Source organism: Lontra canadensis, unplaced genomic scaffold (assembly GCF_010015895.1).
Source record: "Lontra canadensis isolate GAN:19392208 unplaced genomic scaffold, GSC_riverotter_1.0 scaffold1, whole genome shotgun sequence".
In the NCBI taxonomy this organism is placed as follows: Eukaryota; Metazoa; Chordata; class Mammalia; order Carnivora; family Mustelidae; genus Lontra; species Lontra canadensis.
This window is the reverse complement of record NW_022630995.1, coordinates 64,132,384-64,150,471: the sequence shown is the minus strand read 5'-3', so window position 1 is coordinate 64,150,471 and position 18,088 is coordinate 64,132,384. Positions and strand designations below refer to the sequence as shown.

The 18,088-nt window shown below is 57.2% G+C and overlaps 1 protein-coding gene across 3 annotated transcripts in view; it reads left to right on the top strand.

The window, feature by feature from the left end:
• The window catches only part of AFAP1 (actin filament associated protein 1), a 128,907-nt gene extending 117,516 nt beyond the window's left edge, over positions 1 to 11,391 (top strand). For 2 of the 3 annotated variants that reach the window (XM_032855560.1, XM_032855554.1), the window contains 6 exons: positions 69 to 323; positions 2,588 to 2,702; positions 5,727 to 5,891; positions 7,464 to 7,654; positions 9,585 to 9,746; positions 11,050 to 11,391. In XM_032855560.1, the coding sequence (XP_032711451.1) occupies positions 69 to 323; positions 2,588 to 2,702; positions 5,727 to 5,891; positions 7,464 to 7,654; positions 9,585 to 9,746; positions 11,050 to 11,076 (915 nt within the window). In that variant the 3' untranslated portion in view covers positions 11,077 to 11,391. The remainder of the gene's footprint in view (positions 1 to 68; positions 324 to 2,587; positions 2,703 to 5,726; positions 5,892 to 7,463; positions 7,655 to 9,584; positions 9,747 to 11,049) is intronic. The other variant, XM_032855571.1, reaches the window with a different exon arrangement.
• The last annotated feature ends 6,697 nt before the right edge of the window (positions 11,392 to 18,088 follow it).

Genomic DNA, 18,088 nt, shown 5'->3' with positions numbered 1-18,088 from the left:
CAATGTACTAAAATCTCTACCATGCTTTCCGTGACCGAGGGCACTAACGACGAAGCTGTGTGTTGCAGTGGGACCCCGAAGACGGCCCTCCTGCTTCCGGTGCCAGGGGCCTGGGAGAAGAGGTGCTCTATGATAACGCGGTCCTGTATGATAACTTGCCGTCTCCGAAAATCTTTGCGCGCTACCCGCCTGCTGACAGAAAGGCTTCTAGGCCGCCTCCCGACAAACTGTTCTGTAACCATTACAAATACCCTCCCTCCTGCAGTCTGCCTCCCACTAACCCCTCATCTCTGGGGAGGGCGTCTCTCGGGCTCAGCACTCAGGTACAGCATCTTCTTCCATCCTGTTCTAGAATTGTCTGAATCACGGTCCTCTGCAGGGGGTGGTCACCGGCCCCTAGCAGATGAGACTCACTGAGGGTCAGGTGGGACTTTTGTCTCCACCAGAATGGAGTTTGCAAATGCAATCCCCGTGGGGCTGCCTGGGGGCGGATGGAGCGCCCCGAACTAGCTCGCGGCTGAAGAAGCCCGGTATTTCGTGGTCTAAATCTGGCTCTCTTTCTGTTCCCGGAAAAGTCCCTTGTGAGTTTTGTGCGGTACGTTGACTAAAGCCAAATATTTTAAACAAGGGCAGGAACACTAAAACATTCCAGAAGATTCTTGCACCGCAAGCTTTTTTTTAAAGATTTCCATCACAGGTACACGAGGAACGCTGGACTCCAGGTAGTAATTGCTTCCGATCTTTCCACATTAAGCAGGATTTTCAGGGTATGACAGGGTTCTTCTATAATGAGTCTGAAAGTGGGACGCCTAAAAACAAGTCGATGGTAATGAGAATTTTGGATTGTGATTGCATGACCAATGATGACCTTGGTGTCGAGCTGCCGTTGGCACCATACCCCATAGTTACGGCAAACAGTGACGGCTCAGTGTAAATGTTCATTGCGTGAGTTCATGCGCTTTCCGCCCACGAACGTTGTGTGCTTTGCTCACGAGTCCAGGGGCCATGAGAATTCTCTGCAAACATGAAGCAGATGGGCACACTTTATTTATTTTTTTTTTGAAGATTTTATTTATTTATTTGAGAGAGCTAGAGAGAGAGCACAAGTAGGCAGCACAGCAGGCACAGGGAGAAGGAGAAATGAGCTTCCCGCTGAGTAGGGAGCCCGATGCGGAGCTCGATCCCAGGACCCTGGGATCATAACCTGAGCCAAAAGCAGAGGCTTAACCTACAGGCCCCTCTAGGGACACAGTTTAATTCACATTCTTTCCCCTCCATTTCTTGGGTAATTTTCAGAAACACCGAATGCCTGGTAGGGCCCTAGCATCTCAGGTTTGCTGGCTCCCCGCGGCCTGTCGACTCCATCCAATCACAGCCTAGGATTTGTTTCTGATTTTTAACCAAGATTCACTCACTGATCACACACCTATATCCATACTTGCTTTTTTGCTGGCATTCAGTTTCTGTTAGGTAGAAATCATGGGACAGAGTATGACACCTCGTGCTTGCATTGTCCCCAGATTAGTTTGGAATGGTCTGATACATTGTTTCTTGTGTTGTTTTTATTCATCTTTACTATTTTCAGTAGGAACACATTTGTAAGTGGAATTGTAGCACCTTTCATTTTCCTGTGCTCCTTTGGTCGTTCTCATAGGGCACCTGTTGGTTAATGGAGACACCTTCCAATTACCAAGCACCCCCAGTGTGCCATAGTTGTGCCCCTGTCTGGTGTGTCTTCTGCCCGTTTTCAGGAACACTGTGGACAGGATTCAGTATCTTTATTTATTTTTTTTAATGAGCTAATGGAAGCTCAGAAAACTTTAACGACTTGCTCCAGTGTGTCCCAAATCCTAGAGCCAGAATCTGAAGGGAGGGCATTCTCCCCAAAGTGAGTCCCATGGCAGCAGCACCCATCAGCACCTGCCACCAAGCCGGATCGATGACACAGCTGGGGGACCCATGGCATTTGTCCGCCTGTAGCAAAAGGGCGAAGGTGCCATTGCTTGGAACCTGTAGCTACTTCAGACCCCGTTCATACTGGTCCCATGTTCTCCCCTTGCCTCCACCTTCTGATCCGTCAGTGAAGCAGAAGGTGGTTTTTTTGTCCCATGGGGACTTCAGCCGACTGCATAGACACTCAGGCCGAAATCTGGAGCTCAGCCAAGCCACTCCCCTAAAGAGCATCCCCTGGAAAGAAAAACCGTTCGTGTTTAGAAACCCAAACTTTCACTAATCACAACCAAATGCTCTTGGATACCCAACTGCCCGGTCCAGTTTCTTGATGAGCATTCATAATCCCAGTAGAAATCTATATGACTTTTATTGTATCCCAACTGGGCAAGTCCAAGTCCCTCACCGGCCTTGGACCTCAGTTCCAGACCTGCTCGGCCAGCACAGGAAAACCACCGCAGCTCAGTGTCTGGAAGCCAGACAGGTTTTTTTACTCCCTTTGTGTTTCCTGTGTGTGGTGGGTTAAATGCAAGATTCAGGGACTGAGACAACTTACTGAAAAAGAAGAAAAGTTTTTTTTGTGTTTTTTTTTGTTTTATGGTTTGTTTTTAAATTTTCTTACTGTCTATTTCAACAGTTGAAGGGTAAAAAGCCCCCAGTAGCCTCCAATGGGGTTATGGGAAAAGGGAAGACCCCGATCAACCAGCAAAAAAAGGCGGATTCCGTAGCCGGTATGAAGCGAACATCTTCAAGTAAGTTCAAGGTTCAGCTTCTCGGTGCAAGTTTCAGGTGTGGTTTGCAGGGGTGGGGCCATAAGAGCCATCTTTCCTCCTCACCTGTGCAGGTAGAGACGCCAGATGGGGGGGGTCAGCTGGAGATAGGGGACTGTCTTCACCGTCACCCTCCCTCCTTGCCGCATTGCAGGACGGTGCGGTTTCTCACCCAGCTCTTATGACCGTTGTGTAAAGCTGTCCGTTAAGTGCAGAAGGGGTTTCACGCGTTTCAGGAGGAGGTGGTCGTAGGTGCAAGGGGCCTGGGGCTTCAGGTCAGGAGACCCCGGCATGTGCACCTGATCTACGAGTGACGTAGTGACTTTGGTCAAGCCATGTAGACACTCTAAGCTCAGGTCCCTGTGTGGGAGGCGTAGACCAGTGGCCACCGTGGTTTCTGGGACTGAAGGAATCAAGGTGCCACATGGCCTCCAGGCACCACAGCCCTATAAGGATCACTAAGGGATGCACGTTCCCACTGCGCCCTGTGGTCTGCGAGCTCATAGGGACAGTCTCCTTTCCTTCTCCCAGCCTTGTCTTCAGGTAGGTGTCATCCCCCGCCCCACCCTGTGAGGCAGAAATCCTCTCTGAGAGACCAAAGGGGCTCCCACTGCACCTCACAGCTGGCAGGTGACAGAACCAGAGGGACGAGCAGGCGTCCAAATCTGGGGGGCGGGGGCTGAGCCAAGAAGCAGTAGATACAAGTGAGGGACTCCGCACCCCCACAGAAGGATTTGTGGTAGTGACAGCACTGTGGGTTTGTTTCAGCCCTGGGCGGTGGGCGCCGGTCCCTTTGGCCAGCTGGGAGCGCTTACCCGTGTGAGGCATCCTTGCCACGGGGACCATACGGTCAGCCGGGCCATGGGCATCGAGCTGCTTGGGGCTCGCAGGAGAGGCCGAGCTGCAGGCTGTCACGAGAGTCTTGAGCTCCTAAGGGGCTTGCAGGGAGGATGGGAGTCAGACACCAGTGATGGGTTTGAGAGTAAGGGAGTAAGTAGCATCTACACTTTCAGAATCTGGCTCCATGTGGCCAGGAGTCCGTGTCCGTGTCTGTGAAGACAAGGCCGCCTGGCTGCAGCCAGGCACCCCTCCCTGACTTACTGACCCTCTGGCCCCGTGATGGGTGTTCAGAGTTTGAGAGCACACAGGGATGGGGAGGCCGGCCTCTTCCTTGGCCACGTATGCGGACGAGCCTCGGACTTCCGCCCTGAGGGAACGTGTAGCCTGTCCATCCGCCTGTCTGTACTTCCCTCGTCCTCACACCTGCATTTCAAGCACACAGCTCAGGAGCCAGTTTTATTGTTCTTATTTTGACCTTATCTTTCTGGCCAATCTTGTTTCCCTGATGCAGTTGGGTTTCTCTATTGTCATTTAAAATTTCCGTGCTGTGCACTTAGGGAGGGGGTAGCTGGTCCCCGAAATTCTGCCACGTGGAACCCGACCCTCATGGGATCTCCTCTCAACAACTTTCCTCCCCGTGCCCTTGCTCGCTGCATTTCCTAGGTGATTTATCCCTTTATTTTAGGAGACCTTCTGTAGGGACTCTTTATTAACTTTGGTGACATCTAATGGTGACAAAAGAGAAAAATAATTGCGTTCTCTGTTTTTGCTGAATTCAGCCAGTTGCACTGTAGACCAGACGGGCTTTCTGGCATGGGGAACAAAGATGTGGCTGGCTACACCCCACTCCTGCTTTAATGCTGAGGCTCCGGGAGATACACTGTGGCCCAGGGTCATGGCCGCCTCCCTGGCCCCTGCCTCTGCTGGGGACTCTCACCCCACACTCCTGCCCAGAAGTCGCTGCATGTCCTGTGGGGCTACAGACATGCAGGCCAACGACAACATTGTGGTGGGGTGTGCTGTGGGGTGTGAAGCCTGGGGGTGGTGACGCACAGGAGGCCCCCCGGGGAGGAATCGGGTGTGGGAGGCAAGCAGAAGGGCAGAAATCGGTGACCCTAAATCACACCTGTGACATCGTCCTCTCCTCAGAGGCTTTTTCCAGAGAGGGTCCTTCTAGCTTAATACTTATCAAAGGCCAGTGTGATTAGAGGAGAGGAGGTTGGGGTGGGGTTTTTAAGGTGACATTAAGTACTAGGGTGACACTGGCCAACTCTCAGAGGGGTTTCCCGAAGATTGGTTTCCTCCTCCTTCTCCACTCACTCCTTTTATTTTTTTTTAAAGATTTTATTTTTATTTATCTGACAGAGATCACAAGTAGTCAGAAAGGCAGGCAGAGAGAGAGGGGGAAGCAGGCTCCCTGCTGAGCAGAGAGCCCGACTTGGGGCTCGATCCCAGGACTCTGGGATCATGACTTGAGCCGAAGGCAGAGGCTTAACCCACTGAGCCACCCAGGCGCCCCATCACTCCTTTTATTTAATGAGCCCTGGCATCCTGCCCACCTTGTGCTTGTCTCATGTACTTTGTAAATATTAAGTGGACCCTCAAAATGGCCCTGAGAGTGGCCACTTCACAGATGGGGGAACTGCGGCACGGAGAGGCGAGGGGCCTCGCTGCGGGGCTCTAACCCAGCCCATCAGGCCCAGACGCTGCTCTGCGAGGACTCCCCAGCTCTCCGTTCCTCGCTCGCTCACTCAGCAGATGCCCGCATGCTCGCTCCAGGCCGGGCACCAACCGCGGCCCCAGGGACAGAGCTGGCATCCGGTCGGCCAGAGCCAGACAGCGCGGGCACTGGGCTCAGGGTGGCCGTCTTATGGAAATGTTCTGGAAAATAACAGAAGTACGCAAACCCGAGAGTGACCCCCGATGCTGATGGCGGGGTGCTCATCCCAGCCTTCCGCCTCCCCCCATTCTTGCCCGCGCTGGGAAATGGCAGCTACTCACCATTCTGCTCCGCCCAAACGGGCCCCGTTCTTTTTCTTACCAAGCTAGCGATAGAACCGGATGAGAGTGTCTTCCCCTGCGTTGGCCGATCTTAAACGGGCTTTATGATTCACCCTGTTAGGTGGTTTAACCTAGTTTTCTTTTGCTGCCTTTTCTCCCCCTAAGATGCCGACCAGTACAAATACGGCAAAAACCGGGTCGAAGCCGATGCCAAGCGGTTGCAAGGCAAAGAGGAGGAGCTGCGGAAGCGGAAGGAGACCCTGCGGAACCGTCTGGCCCAGCTCCGGAAGGAGAGGCGGGACCTGCGGGCTGCCATCGAAGTGAACGCTGGTACGGGGCGAGGGGCACGGTTCCGGGCGGCCTGTGCACCTCCGCGGGTAGCGCCTCCTCTTCCTCCCATTCTGCCCACGGGCTCTCACCTTAGGAAGACTGCACCTCCTCGTGCGGTGCTGCCCGTCATTGGGAAGCCTCGTGGGGAAGCCTGGGGCCAGTGCTGCGGCGATGGGGTCAGGGGGAAGGGGACCCTGGGACAGGCTGGAGGAGGCCGGTGGTGCTGGGGGCCGTCGCAGCCTCGGGTGCTGGCCACAGAGATGCTCAGGGGTTTCATGTCATGTGTCTGATGAAGCAGCTGGTTGAGGGGGGAGCGGTGGTTGTTGGCAAGAGGACAGTCCACAGGGACGGGTAAGATTCAGTAAGCGGAACCCAGTAAGCGGTCTCTAGGGACAGACGGGGCCCACTGTGCCCGAGAAGGGACAGTGTGTCTGAATTCTTGGAAGGGAGCGGGACGATAGGCCGAGTTAGCAGAGACACTCTCAAAGGGCAAGTCAGAGCGACGGCAGCTGTCGGAGAGCCGAGTCGGGACCAGACGGGCGTCTCCAGCAGGAGCTGGGAATGAGGTTCCCGGTTCTGGGGATGGACCTGTTTAACGTAGTCACCTCAGCTCGAGACTGGCTCTTATCCTGGGCAAGACCCACTCTTCAGGCTTGGGTGAGGCAGGCCTTGGAGGGACGCAGAGGATCGGGAAGGAGGCATTGGTGCACCTGAGCCTGAACAGTCCGCCGGCACTTCCGGACTTTGTGCCTCAGTGACCCTTATGACAGGAAGTGCTTTTGGAGTTTCGAGTCTGGGAGGTCGGGTACAGGCTGAGCAGGTGGGAGATAACGCCTAGGAGGAATGGGGGATGTGACATCCGGCCACCTGTGGGGGGACCGAATGCCGAGTCAGAGACCCTGTGGGAGGAGCTTCCAGGCCAACAAGACAGGAGGAGGATTGCTCGCTTCTGCTGTCCCAAGTCTGCAGGAGAGAGGTTAGACCAGCTCCCGCGCCATGAGCATTAGAGGCCGGGGCTGCGCACAGAAGTCAGGGGACCCTCTGGCACCCATTATCCTACACGTGCAGTGGATATGTGACCTGCCTCCTCGTGTCACTGACACACATTTCAACAAAAGCAATTCAGTGAGTGTGTGTGGAGCCTCGAGGGGCAAAGCTTTATAGTAGTCGCCGCCACGGGCAAGAGAGAGGACTCGGGGAGAACAGGCAGAACCAGCAGAATGGGAAAATAGCCAGACTTTCCAAGTCCACGGCGCCCCTGCAGGCCACCCGTTGCAGCCCGTGTGTTCAGGTGAGCATACTGTGGCTCGGGCCTGGAGTTCTGTCTGGGTTCTCTGAGACTCGAGGGCTCCGGCTTCTAGGTCAGGTCTCCCAGCTCCGGGAGAGCGGAGTGGTCAGGAAGGGCCTCGGCTCTTTGAAAGCACAGCTGGACTTGAGTTTTGTAGAAAGGGCCCAGGACAGGGCCGCTCGAGCCGGAGAGTTCCGCGGGGTCCTGTGCCGGGTTACCTGTGACCTCCGTCCACGGAGCCCCTCGCCGGTGGCTGCAACAACCATGCATCTGTGGGGTTTCAGGCAGGAAGACCCAGGTGGTTCTGGAGGACAAGCTGAGGCGGCTGGAGGAGGAGTGTAAGCAGAAGGAGGCCGAGCGTGTCAACCTGGAGCTGGAGCTCACGGAGGTCACGGAGAGCCTGAAGAAGGCCCTGGCTGGTGGGGTCACCCTGGGGCTGGCCATCGAGCCCAGGTCGGGGACGTCGAGCCCGCAGGTAAGGTCTGCGCCCGCCCAGTGGACACATAGCCGCGGGTCGGCCTTAGACATGTTCCAGGCCGTGTGCCCAGTGCTTCTCTCCGTGGGAGGATGGTGGGCACTCAGGCCCCCTTCCCCTCCCTCCTCCGGACCACTGATCAAAGGCACGGCCTCTGATCTCTTTGGAACCATGTCCTAATTCGATTCCAGTTCATCAGCTGAAGACGTTAATCCCATGTAGCTGGGTGGATTGAGGCATGTCTCTCGGCTCGGGAGTCCTGCCGGGTGCCGGGAAACACGGCCTCCCCCTCCAGTCTCACAGAATGAATGGAAATCACTTTCCAATACGCATGATCCCCTTCAGTGACTTACCCTTCACTCTTGTTGGACCAACAGTCACTGAGAATTTACTGCTGTCCTTTTCTCGTGACAGTGCCGTTGGGTCCCTGGGACCTGGGGAGTCACGGGTCACCGCTTCTATCTTACAAACCAGGAAGCGGAGGCCCAGAGTAGTGATGTGAAGCCGCCCGAGCACTCAAGGCCAGCCGGGCAGCCCTGGACACAGGCTCTGTCTCCAGGGGCCCCAGCTCTCCATCCCCGCCTCCCTGAAATCCCACCACCGCCTTAAGCCTGTCCCTCTCTGAAACTCCAGCCCCTCATCTCTCTCCACTGGCCACCCCTCTATGTTATAGAGTTGGCCCTCACCTGGCAAAGCAGGTTCTAGCAACAAGAACCAGACACCAAGATCCCAGAACCCTTTGCCATGTACCACTTCCTCTAGCTGCAGTGTATAGGAAAGCAGGCTCGGGGCTCAGAGGGCTTGAGGTCACCTCCCTTCTCGAGGCCTCACTTGGTCATCTGCAAAATGGGGATGGCATGGCTGCATCTGGCACAGCTCAGGGCACAGCACCTGGCCAGATGGTGTGGGCTCATCATGTGGCGGTTAGCTCATTCATTCATTCAGTGAATTACAAAGACATACCCTGGCCGTGCACCTGCAGGGTGCTGACCACTGTCCCAGGCACAGTGGCCGCCGTGGAGCCTGTGTTCTAGCAAGGGTGGAGTCCCACTGGGAGATCAAGGTACAGGGAGGGTGGGTGTCCTGGGAGCTGGCATGCAAGGGCGAGCACCACCCTCCCCCTCAGCGTCTCAGCGTCCTGCTTGAACAGGACCGGGCACAGAGAAGGCAGCTGTAACTGGAGAGGGTCCTGCTGGAGGCACATGGGCTTGTGGACCCCATGGACCCTGGCCGCCTGTAGGGGCGGCCGCCTACCCCCCTTGGGGTCTCTTCTGCCACGTCCCAGGCTCTCCTCCCCACTCCCTTCCTTCAGAGCCCTTACCCATTCTCTGGGCTCTGGCCCAACCCATCCCCCTGCAGCTCCCCTCCTACCTTTTGCCCCTCCCCTTCCAAATTAAACTTTTGGAAACAGATGTCTGTTCCCACGATGTCCTGTTCACCTGCTCTCTCCACCACTCATTGAACCTGCTTTCCCTTTAGGTCGCCTCCAAACTACAAATCCCCCACCTCACCCCTGCCTCCAAATTCCAGGTATCTCTCCATTCTGGCTACTTTCTTGATGCGTGACCCTACATCTCTCTAGGGTGACCCCCATCACCCGTCGGGGGTCCCCTCTTTCCAGTGGTGCTCCGTATTTCCCCCAGGGGTCCCCATCTTGGCCCTACTTGTCGGGTCTTCTCTTTTGGCCCAAATAGGCAACTTGCCCTTCCAAAAGCTCAGGATGAGTCTGCGCCTCCCCACCCAGACCGGGGGGCCTGGCAGCTTCCTCTTGGGTCATATGCTGCACAGCAGTGATGGGGGCAGGGGGAGTGTGGTCTGGGGGCTCCTCCAGGCAGACCCCGCTCGCTGCCAGCGCACTTTCCTGAGCGCTGGGACATACAGCGGGCCTGGTGACCACGCCTCATGTGGGGTCTTCTGTCTGCATGGACAGTCTCCAGTTTTTAGGCATCGCACTCTGGAGAGCTCGCCCATGTCCAGCTGTGAGACCAGCGACGCTGAGGGCCCTGTGCCGGTGAATAGCGCGGCCGTGTTGAGGAAGAGCCAGCCGGCAGGCAGCTCCCCCTGCCGGGGACACGTGCTGCGGAAGGCAAAGGTGAGCTCACCCTCCTGCAGGGGGGACACCTGCCCTGAGGCGTGCCTGCCGCCCTGGGAGGAATGTGGGTGGGGTGGGGGGAGACACCGTGTCCTCACTGTCTCCCGAGTCCCCACAGGGGGCCTCCTTTTCAAAAGTGAAAAGCCCAGAACCTCATGTTGGGGGCATACAATGAGCCCCCCTGGGCCTACTGTGGTCTCCAGTCCCCAGATGGGACCGGCCCTGAGAAGCTTGGATGCTGAACTTAGAGCTCTCAGAAAACTTAAAGACCATTTGTAGGTTATCAAAGCAAACAGTTCTTGACGGTGGTCACTATAAGTATGTCATTCAGAAAAACCATGCCTGGAAGAATTACATTAGTTCAGCGGAGGAATTGAATTTGCTCTGATGGGTGTGAAGGCAGGTGGCCTCCCTCCGTGGCCTCCAGGCCTTGCATTGCTATCGTGGCGTTGGTCCCAGAGCCATGTCAGGACCTGGGCCAAACTGGCTAGAAGTCCACGGCTTTCAGAGAGGTGGCTTGTGGCATGGAGGAACACAGGTGGTACCCCCGGGACGTGTTCTCAGGGTGGCCCTGGCGGCCATGGCTACAGACGCATCTGCAACCTCGTGTCCTCCCCGACAAGTGTCCAAAGCTGTGGGTACCGCAAGTCTGGGGAAGGAAGAGCTGCTGAAGGTTTCTGTTCCCTTTCTCAGCAGGCGTGGAGTGTTCTGGGTCCGTGCCTGTCCCTGCAGGTGCGGGGGGTGGGGGTTGTGGGGGCAGGGGTCTCAGGAGGGAGCTGTCCGGGGCCATCCCCCTGACCATTTGCAGATGACAAGTGCAGGAAAGGGTCTGGTTTATGTAGTCTCTTGACTGTCGGGTCAGACCTGCAAGGGCACTGCTGCAGCCCGTGCATGAGCCATGTGTCCGGCAGGCGCTCAGCAGTCACCGGCTTGGGGACTGCAGCTCCTGCTGCTTCCCCAGAATAAACGTGGGGTCTCGGTGGGTCAGTGCACAGCAACGCTGAAGCCAGCAACACACCTGGAGGGACCAAGGCGTCCCTGCTCATGGGGCCAGCAACCAGGCACACAGCTTCAGGGAGGGACTCCCGAGTACAGTGACGAGGGACTTGAAGCCGGGATCAGGCGTGGGGCTTGGCCTCTGGGCCCCGGGACAACACTCCCCTCCTTGATCTAACTCCCGGCTCAATGGTGATTCCCGAACTCTTGAGCATACACCAAACGGGTTTCCGCACCATCCACGGTCGCAGGCCTGTCTCCTGGCGCCTTGCCGCTTTGACCTGTACCCTTCCTCTCACCACACCAGGAATGGGAGCTGAAGAATGGGACGTAGAGGGACGGCTGGATGCCCCGCTCGCAGGTGCTGTCCCGCCGCCGCTGCAGGAAGCCCCGCCCGCGTGGCCGCCGCTCTGGGCGCCAGGGCCAGTGGCCGAGCCCCCACGCCGCCGGCGCCCAGACCTGCCTGCACGTCCTCTCCTACTGTACTTGTCCCTGTAAAGAAATTCACCTGTGACACCGGGGTCCCCACCTCTCTCTGTTTAAGAGCAGAAAGGGAGGTAGAGGAGTCCCGGGGCCGATGGGAAGCTGCGTCTTTTTACCGAGCTCAGCGAGTGCTCTCCCCGTGTCCCCCGCACTCCAACGGCAGGCTGCTCCGCAGAGGCCCCTCGCGGGGGAGCGGCGCGTCCTCCTTGTGTCTCGGCGTCCCCTCCCCACGTGCCCGTCCCGTCCCCCACGTCACTTGAGGCGGGTGCGTGGGAAACCCGTGCTGTGAAGCATCTGTTACCTTTTAACTCTCTTCTCTGGACAAATGCTTTTGTCGCCACGATGCGAAAAGCTGCCATTCTTTTTAAACTTTTTAAAAATGTCTCTTTTTATCGTGTGTTGCACTTAGCTCTAAGGGTTTTTCAGAGGTTCTGTAGCCTATCTTATTAATTATTTGTACTGCTTTCGAAAGGCAGTGGAGCGTCTCTGCAGCTTCACTGATGTGTGTCCCCGCCCTCTGTCCCCAGTGTCCCTGACCCCATGTGCCCCTCAGAGCCTGCAGGAGACCCGCAGAACCCCGGGCACCCTCCCCAGATGGTGGTGGGACTTCCATTCCCCCAAGAGGGAAGCAGGTTTTGGAAGTCACTGGACCATAGAACCGCAGCATCCCGAGTAGAATGACAGCTTCCAGTCCCTCCCCCGGCTCCTGCCCCCCTGCCTGCAAACCCAGGCCCAGAGCGCGGGTGCCCCTGGGTGGCTCCCAGGCCTGAGGGCCGAGGCCAGGTCTCTGCACCCATGTGGCCTGAGACCCACCTAACTCTGCTGGGCCTCCAGAGAGACCCTCTCAGGGATCCTCAGTTCCAGGGACGGGCAGAGTCAGTCACGCTGGGGTCCCTCTACAGATGGATTCAGGGGCACACGTGGGCACTTTCTGCTGAGAGCAAGCCTCGCATCTAGAAGCTTCCATACCAACCTTAGGGATAGAAGGCAAGAAATGGTCTCCATGTTTTCCCCTACACCCCCAGCACGCCTCCAGAGTCCCTCCCGGGCTTGGCCACACTCACGCAGGCCTTCCTTCTGCATGGAGTCAGGCGAGCACAGGGCCCTCATGGCCCCATTAGATTTTGGCTGGAGAGCAAGTGAGCGGCCTCCCGGGCAGGAGACAGTTTCCAACAGGGAGCGGGGGCTGCAGTGGAGCCCAGTGGAGATGCGGGCCCCCTCCTGCCTGAGCACCCCCAAGAAATCGAGGGAGGATGTCCCCCAAAGCCTCTGGGTCCATCTTCCCAGTGCTGTCAGGAGGAACCCTGTCCTGTTTGTCTGCATGGGAAGCTGGGCCGCCTTGCACTCTACAAAGCTGATTTTCTGTAAAACAAAAAGGTTTTATCCCCCGTAGATTTTTGCTGCCTTCCAGTCAAAGAAGGTTTCTCAAAGTAAGGCTCTTGGGCCTCCCTCCTTGTCAGCCAACTCAGTCCCAGCAGCTGACAGGTTCCAACCGTCAGGAGGAAAAAGCGTAAGCTGCCCATGCCCCTGCCAGGGAGACCCTAGGCAGCACAGGGACCCCACCCCCTGGGTTTGCCTGAGGACACGGCCTGTCGAAGTGGGAGCCGGGATTTGGACCCTGGGCTCAGACTCCGGCATGTGCATTCCGTGTCTGCAGAACCCAGGTTTCACACTCCCTTTCCTCACCATCAGCCCTGTAAAGAGGATGGCAAGCTTAGATGGATCCTGCTGGTTCCCCGGAGCCATTGGCAGCAGGTCACACAGAGGCCAAGGCCGCGGCCGCCCTGAGGGGCTCCTGCTGTGTTGCGTGTTCCCCCGGTGTCTTTAGGTTTGATCAGAAAGTTAGGCGAAAGGATTTGCTTCCAAATAAGTTATTTATTTGTATATGTTCAATAAATAGAGTTTTTAATTTATATCTGTACATATTAGACACACATGAGATGTCTTGTCAGGATTTGGGCGGTGAGGTCATGTTAGGGCCCTCCCCGAGTCCCTGACGGGCGGCCACCAGATGAGGCACAGAGCAGGCTGGCCACGGGAGGCTTGCCCTTCCGGGAGAAGTCCCGTTCCCTTCGAGGTGTCACCTGTTCACCGAGCACTGCCCAGACCGTGACAGGATCCTGACCCAAAGTGGAGGAGCGTGGCAGCTGTGCCCATGGGGCCACCTCTGGGGATCACAGCGGCTCCCTGCCCCCCCCCCCCCGCAGCCCCACCGTCAGCCTCCGGCTCTGTTTTGGTCAGGTGTCTTCAACCTTCAAATCCCCTCCAGTTTTGTGTGTTTATAACTCACTGACCTTTTGCACAGAAACAAAACGGTGGTTGTGGGCGTGCTGTGTCACCTGTGGCGTGGGATGGGTGGGAGCAGTTATTTTTCCCCTCCTTGGAGTCAGTGGGGGAGGGGGCAAGTCCCTCTGCGGGAGTCAGAGCCGTCAGCCCCGCCCTCACCAGGCTTCCGGATGGTTCCACTGCCTGGTACCCAGTGCGGGTCTGGGGAAGGGTCCAGATGGGAGTGGATCTTTCTGGAATCTTCTCTGGGTGACCGTGCATAGCCGTGGCATAAAGCCATCCTGTCCCCCGTTTGCGTACCTCCATGTTGCCAAACCTCACCATTGTTCTCGTTCCCTTCAACTGTCCGAGATCCACAAACCGCAAGCCACTCAGGTTGGAGATGTGCCACCTTCTGCAAAGTCAGTGTGTGCTTTCGGCCCCGAGGGCTGTCCCCAGAAAGGAGACCCAGCCCCATTTTCACAGCGGCAACAACCGGGAAGGCGCATGCCGGTTTGCACAGGGAGAGGCGTGAGTCTGGGGGCTGCAGAGGGACGCAGCCTCATAGCAGGCGGTGGGTGCCCTGGGTTCGCTGGCCCAGCTGTGCGACGGGACCTCCCGAGGGTGGGCATCGAGGTGGGTGCCCAGAGCGGGGCCTCTGGTGCCAGAAAAGACCCCTGCAGCCAGCCCACGGGCCCCTGCAAAGCGGCCTCTCCCAGGGGAAGGCTGCCATCTCCACCACCTCACGCCCCACCCCTGCCCACCTGGCTTTCTCAGATGTTAAACGGTTGCCTTCCTCATTTTGTCTTTTTCTAAAATAAATTTTTAACGGGAAATTTTTCAGATCTGTGGCGTCGTGTTAAAGAGAGGGATTCCTTATTTTGTTCCTGTTGTCACCATCCCCATAACGGGCTGGGTCCACACTGTGAATACCTGAAGGTGAACTTTACCTTGTGTCCCTTGGGCGGCACAGCCTCTCCCGCCAGCGCCCCCTGCAGGAAGCTCGTCTCCCGCGAGGCCAGGGCTACAGGGGCGCCCAAACTTCATCTGGCCCCTCTTCCTGGAGCAGTGCCGGGATCAGGATAGGAACAGGGAGGGAACGGCGCCAGCCGCCTCCCTCCCGCCGCTGGCAAGCATCACCGGGTGTCCCTGGTTTTGGCCAGGGAAGGCGTTTCCAACGTGGGATCATCAGATCGCGATTCTTAGGGACCAAAGGTGTTTTTAATAAGATAATCTTTCTATTTGATTTTCTAACGAGAAAGGAAATAGCGACTTTAAATTCTAACACCAACTTTTAAAAATCATGGATATTTAGCATTCACTGACCACGGCTCTAAGTTGTAAAATGTTTTCATATGAAGATTGTAATTATTTCCTTACTGTATTTTTTAAAAAACTAAAGTCGTATTTAAAATTCTCTTTGAACGAAACCAGCAAGAAACAGCAAAGATTTTTTTAAATTAAATATGTTGGCGGTGCCCGTTTCAAAAGGACTGTAAATATGTTTTCACTGTGTTTCTCAATGTGTTTAATTCATCAAGGACTTTTATCAAAGGAAACTTCCAACGGAAATACCGGTTTTCAGGCCGTCTGCTCCATGTTGTAGTCCCCTCCCCTGAATTTTCTGCTTTACTAACGGATTTTTCTACTGTTTGAAGGGGTGTAGCCCACGGACTGGCGCCCTCCGGCGTGCCTCGTTGGTGTGTTATCAATAAAGCTTTATGCTTCCAGCTGGCCTCCGTGTCTTTGTCTCCGCCCGCCTCACCATCCGCTGGATGGAGGCACAGGGTTGACGGACACCTGTGGGGGGGGGCGCAGGTAAGAAGGAGCAGGTGAGGGTGAAGGTGGGGGCTGTGCCTTGTTTCTATGAGCAAGGATGTTCTTTCCCCGAAGAGCTTCAGCTACTGTGCTTTCCATTGGTTTTTAGTCCACGGATCAGAATATTCAATGTAGAAACCTTTGTGCCCCCACTGAGGGCCAGGCTCTGGGCCAGGTGCTGGAGACAGGAGTGAATCAGATGGTACCTGCCTCTTAGGAGCTCCTTCTCCCCAACAGCCAGCTCAGTGCCTCCTGGGGGTGTAGGTCTGCGTGCAGACATCCATGCGCCCCCCCTCCCACCCCCGGGAAGATGCAGCTGCCCTCTGGATGGGTGGGTGGGGAGTGTAGGAGGGGGATCCTGGAGCTCCATCACGGTGATTGAGCAGGAGTTCAGCAGGGAGCTGGGCAAGGGAAAGATGTTGCCTTGGGGGCAACAGGAAGAGCAGAGGAGGGAGGGGGAGGACCAGGGACACAGCCAGCAGCCACGTGAGGGACACTGGCGGGGGGGGGGGGGGCAGGGGGAGGTGGAAGGTGAGTCTAGACAAGCGGCTGGAGTCAGATTGGAGGGTCCAAGCCTCCCCCTGTGGGTGGGATGGCCTGATCTCTGGTTTGGGGAAGGCCCCTGCTGGCTGGGACCAGAATGAGTCACAATGACGGTTGTGGCAGGCCCATGCCTCCACACTTGCTGGGGTTGGGGGGCAGGGAGGGCCAGAAAGGCCACCTGCAGATGAACACACCCAGTCTAAGGCAACGGAGCACCCCACCCCCCACCCCAGGTGGCTGGCTCTTCCCCCAGAGCTCTCCTTGGCCCAGCCCAAGGAACTGGGCTGGACTGCATCGGGCAGAACACACGGAGGAGTGGCCCTTGGCAAGGGCTGCACAGGTAGAGAGACCGGTGTGGGCCGACTGGACCAGAGTCTGCAGGACACCCTGGTCAATGAGGGGGAAAGGCCAGGTCTGATCCCAGGGCCAGGGATCTGTGGGGGACTGTGTGTCCCCCCAGACCTACCTTCCAGGCTCTAGGGCCAGACGGCCCCATGGGACCCCACAACCCAAATTCTGTCTCCTTGTGGTGTGGGACGGACCTGGGCACATCACGGATGGTGAAGGGCCCCTTTCGGTTGGGAGGGGCGGCCCTCTCCATCCGTCTTAGAAGAAGGGGGTTCTCAGCGCACCCTGTGCACATGGAGGTACAAAACCAGGGGCAGAGTCTTCCAGGCCCCAGCCTCTGCTATTCAGCGTGGGCAGTCTGTCCTCCCCTCCCCCCAGGGAGGCGGGTTAAGCCTATGTTAACTGATGCTCCTCCCTGGGTCCCGCACCCTGGTCACATCCTGGGGCGCTGCCGAAGGCAAGGGAGGTGCCTCTTATTTCTTTTCAGACTTGGCTAGAAGAGGCCAGAACTCCTGCCTCGGTTCTTCAAAGCCACAGAGATGACTTGGGGACATTCATCACATGTGTTATGGTTTGGGGGCAGGCGACACAAAGCCTCCCCAGTGTAGATCAGGAGCTTCCTCACCGGGAAGCAGGGAGAACATTAGCTGACCTGTGTGATCTGGAAATGTTAGGATGGAGGCTTCGTCAACTCCATGATGCTGCTAAAATGACCATCTTTTCGTACAAAGGGACCAGTTCGTGGAGAAGTGGGGTGGGGAGCACAGGAGGGAGGCCGTCCCCAGGGCAGCAGGTCTGGTATACCCACCTCGTGACCTGGGGGACTAGTGCCAGCTGGTCCTGACCCCCAAGGGGGCCGGCCTATCCCAGAGCTCTCTGCAGGGGTGGCCAGCCTCAGCCCTAGACAGACAGACTGCCCTCCCAGGGCAGCCGGTTCCTGCAGATGGGGAAGGGCTTGCCCACCAGCATGCCTGCACGCACAAACCGACCATTCTGGAACCCACCCCCCAACCATCTCCAGTGGGGGCCTCCACACTCTGGGTCACCGTCCCTAGTTCCCGCAGGGCCAGGTGCCAGACACCCTAGATCAGCCCCTCGGGCCCAGAGCCCCCTGAAATTCTTCCCACTAGCCAGTCCTCAGCCTGTTTGCCCTGCCCACCTGCTCCTTCCCGTGAACCTGCAACAGAGGCTTCTGTTCACACTTTCCCATCACTGACCCCCTCCTCCACATGGCCCACACGTGGCATGGCGTGGCCGTCCTCTTGAGAACTGAGTACGACAGGCTTAGCTGATCCGTGGCAGCCCTCCCCTGATCTGAAGCCTCTCCATTCCTAGTCACAACAAAGCCTACATTTTAAGACATCCCAGTCCTAGGGGATCAGCAGGGACCCCGAGGTCCGCTGGTCTCTGGTTGGCATACTGGAGCATTTTCTGACTTCCAACCCCCACGGAGTAGGAGGGGAGCCCCCACTGGCTGGCCAGCTCTCAGAAGTCAGTGGGTGAGACCTGGAAATCACAGGCGTGCTAGGCCCCTGGTAGGTGCTCTACAGTGTCCATCCTACCCCCACTGGGGGGCCCCTGGGCCCCTCCTCCAGACCACTCCCCTCCAGCCCCCCTCCCCTTCCTGTCCCGTCCCAGAGCACTCCACAAGCGGCCATAAGATGAGGAAATGTCCCTACCAGTGGCTGCGCCTCCCATTTGTCCCTTCCCTTTCTTAGTGATGAAGAATCTGCAACCCCAGAACAATTTGGGGATCCCTAGGGATCAGGGTGCCACCCAGGTGTGTGCCCTGCCTGCTCCCTCCCTGCCCCCCCCCCCTCCCCCCCCCCCCCCCCCCCCCCGCCCCCCCGCCCCCCCGCTGCTGCCACACACAATATGCATGCGCCTTC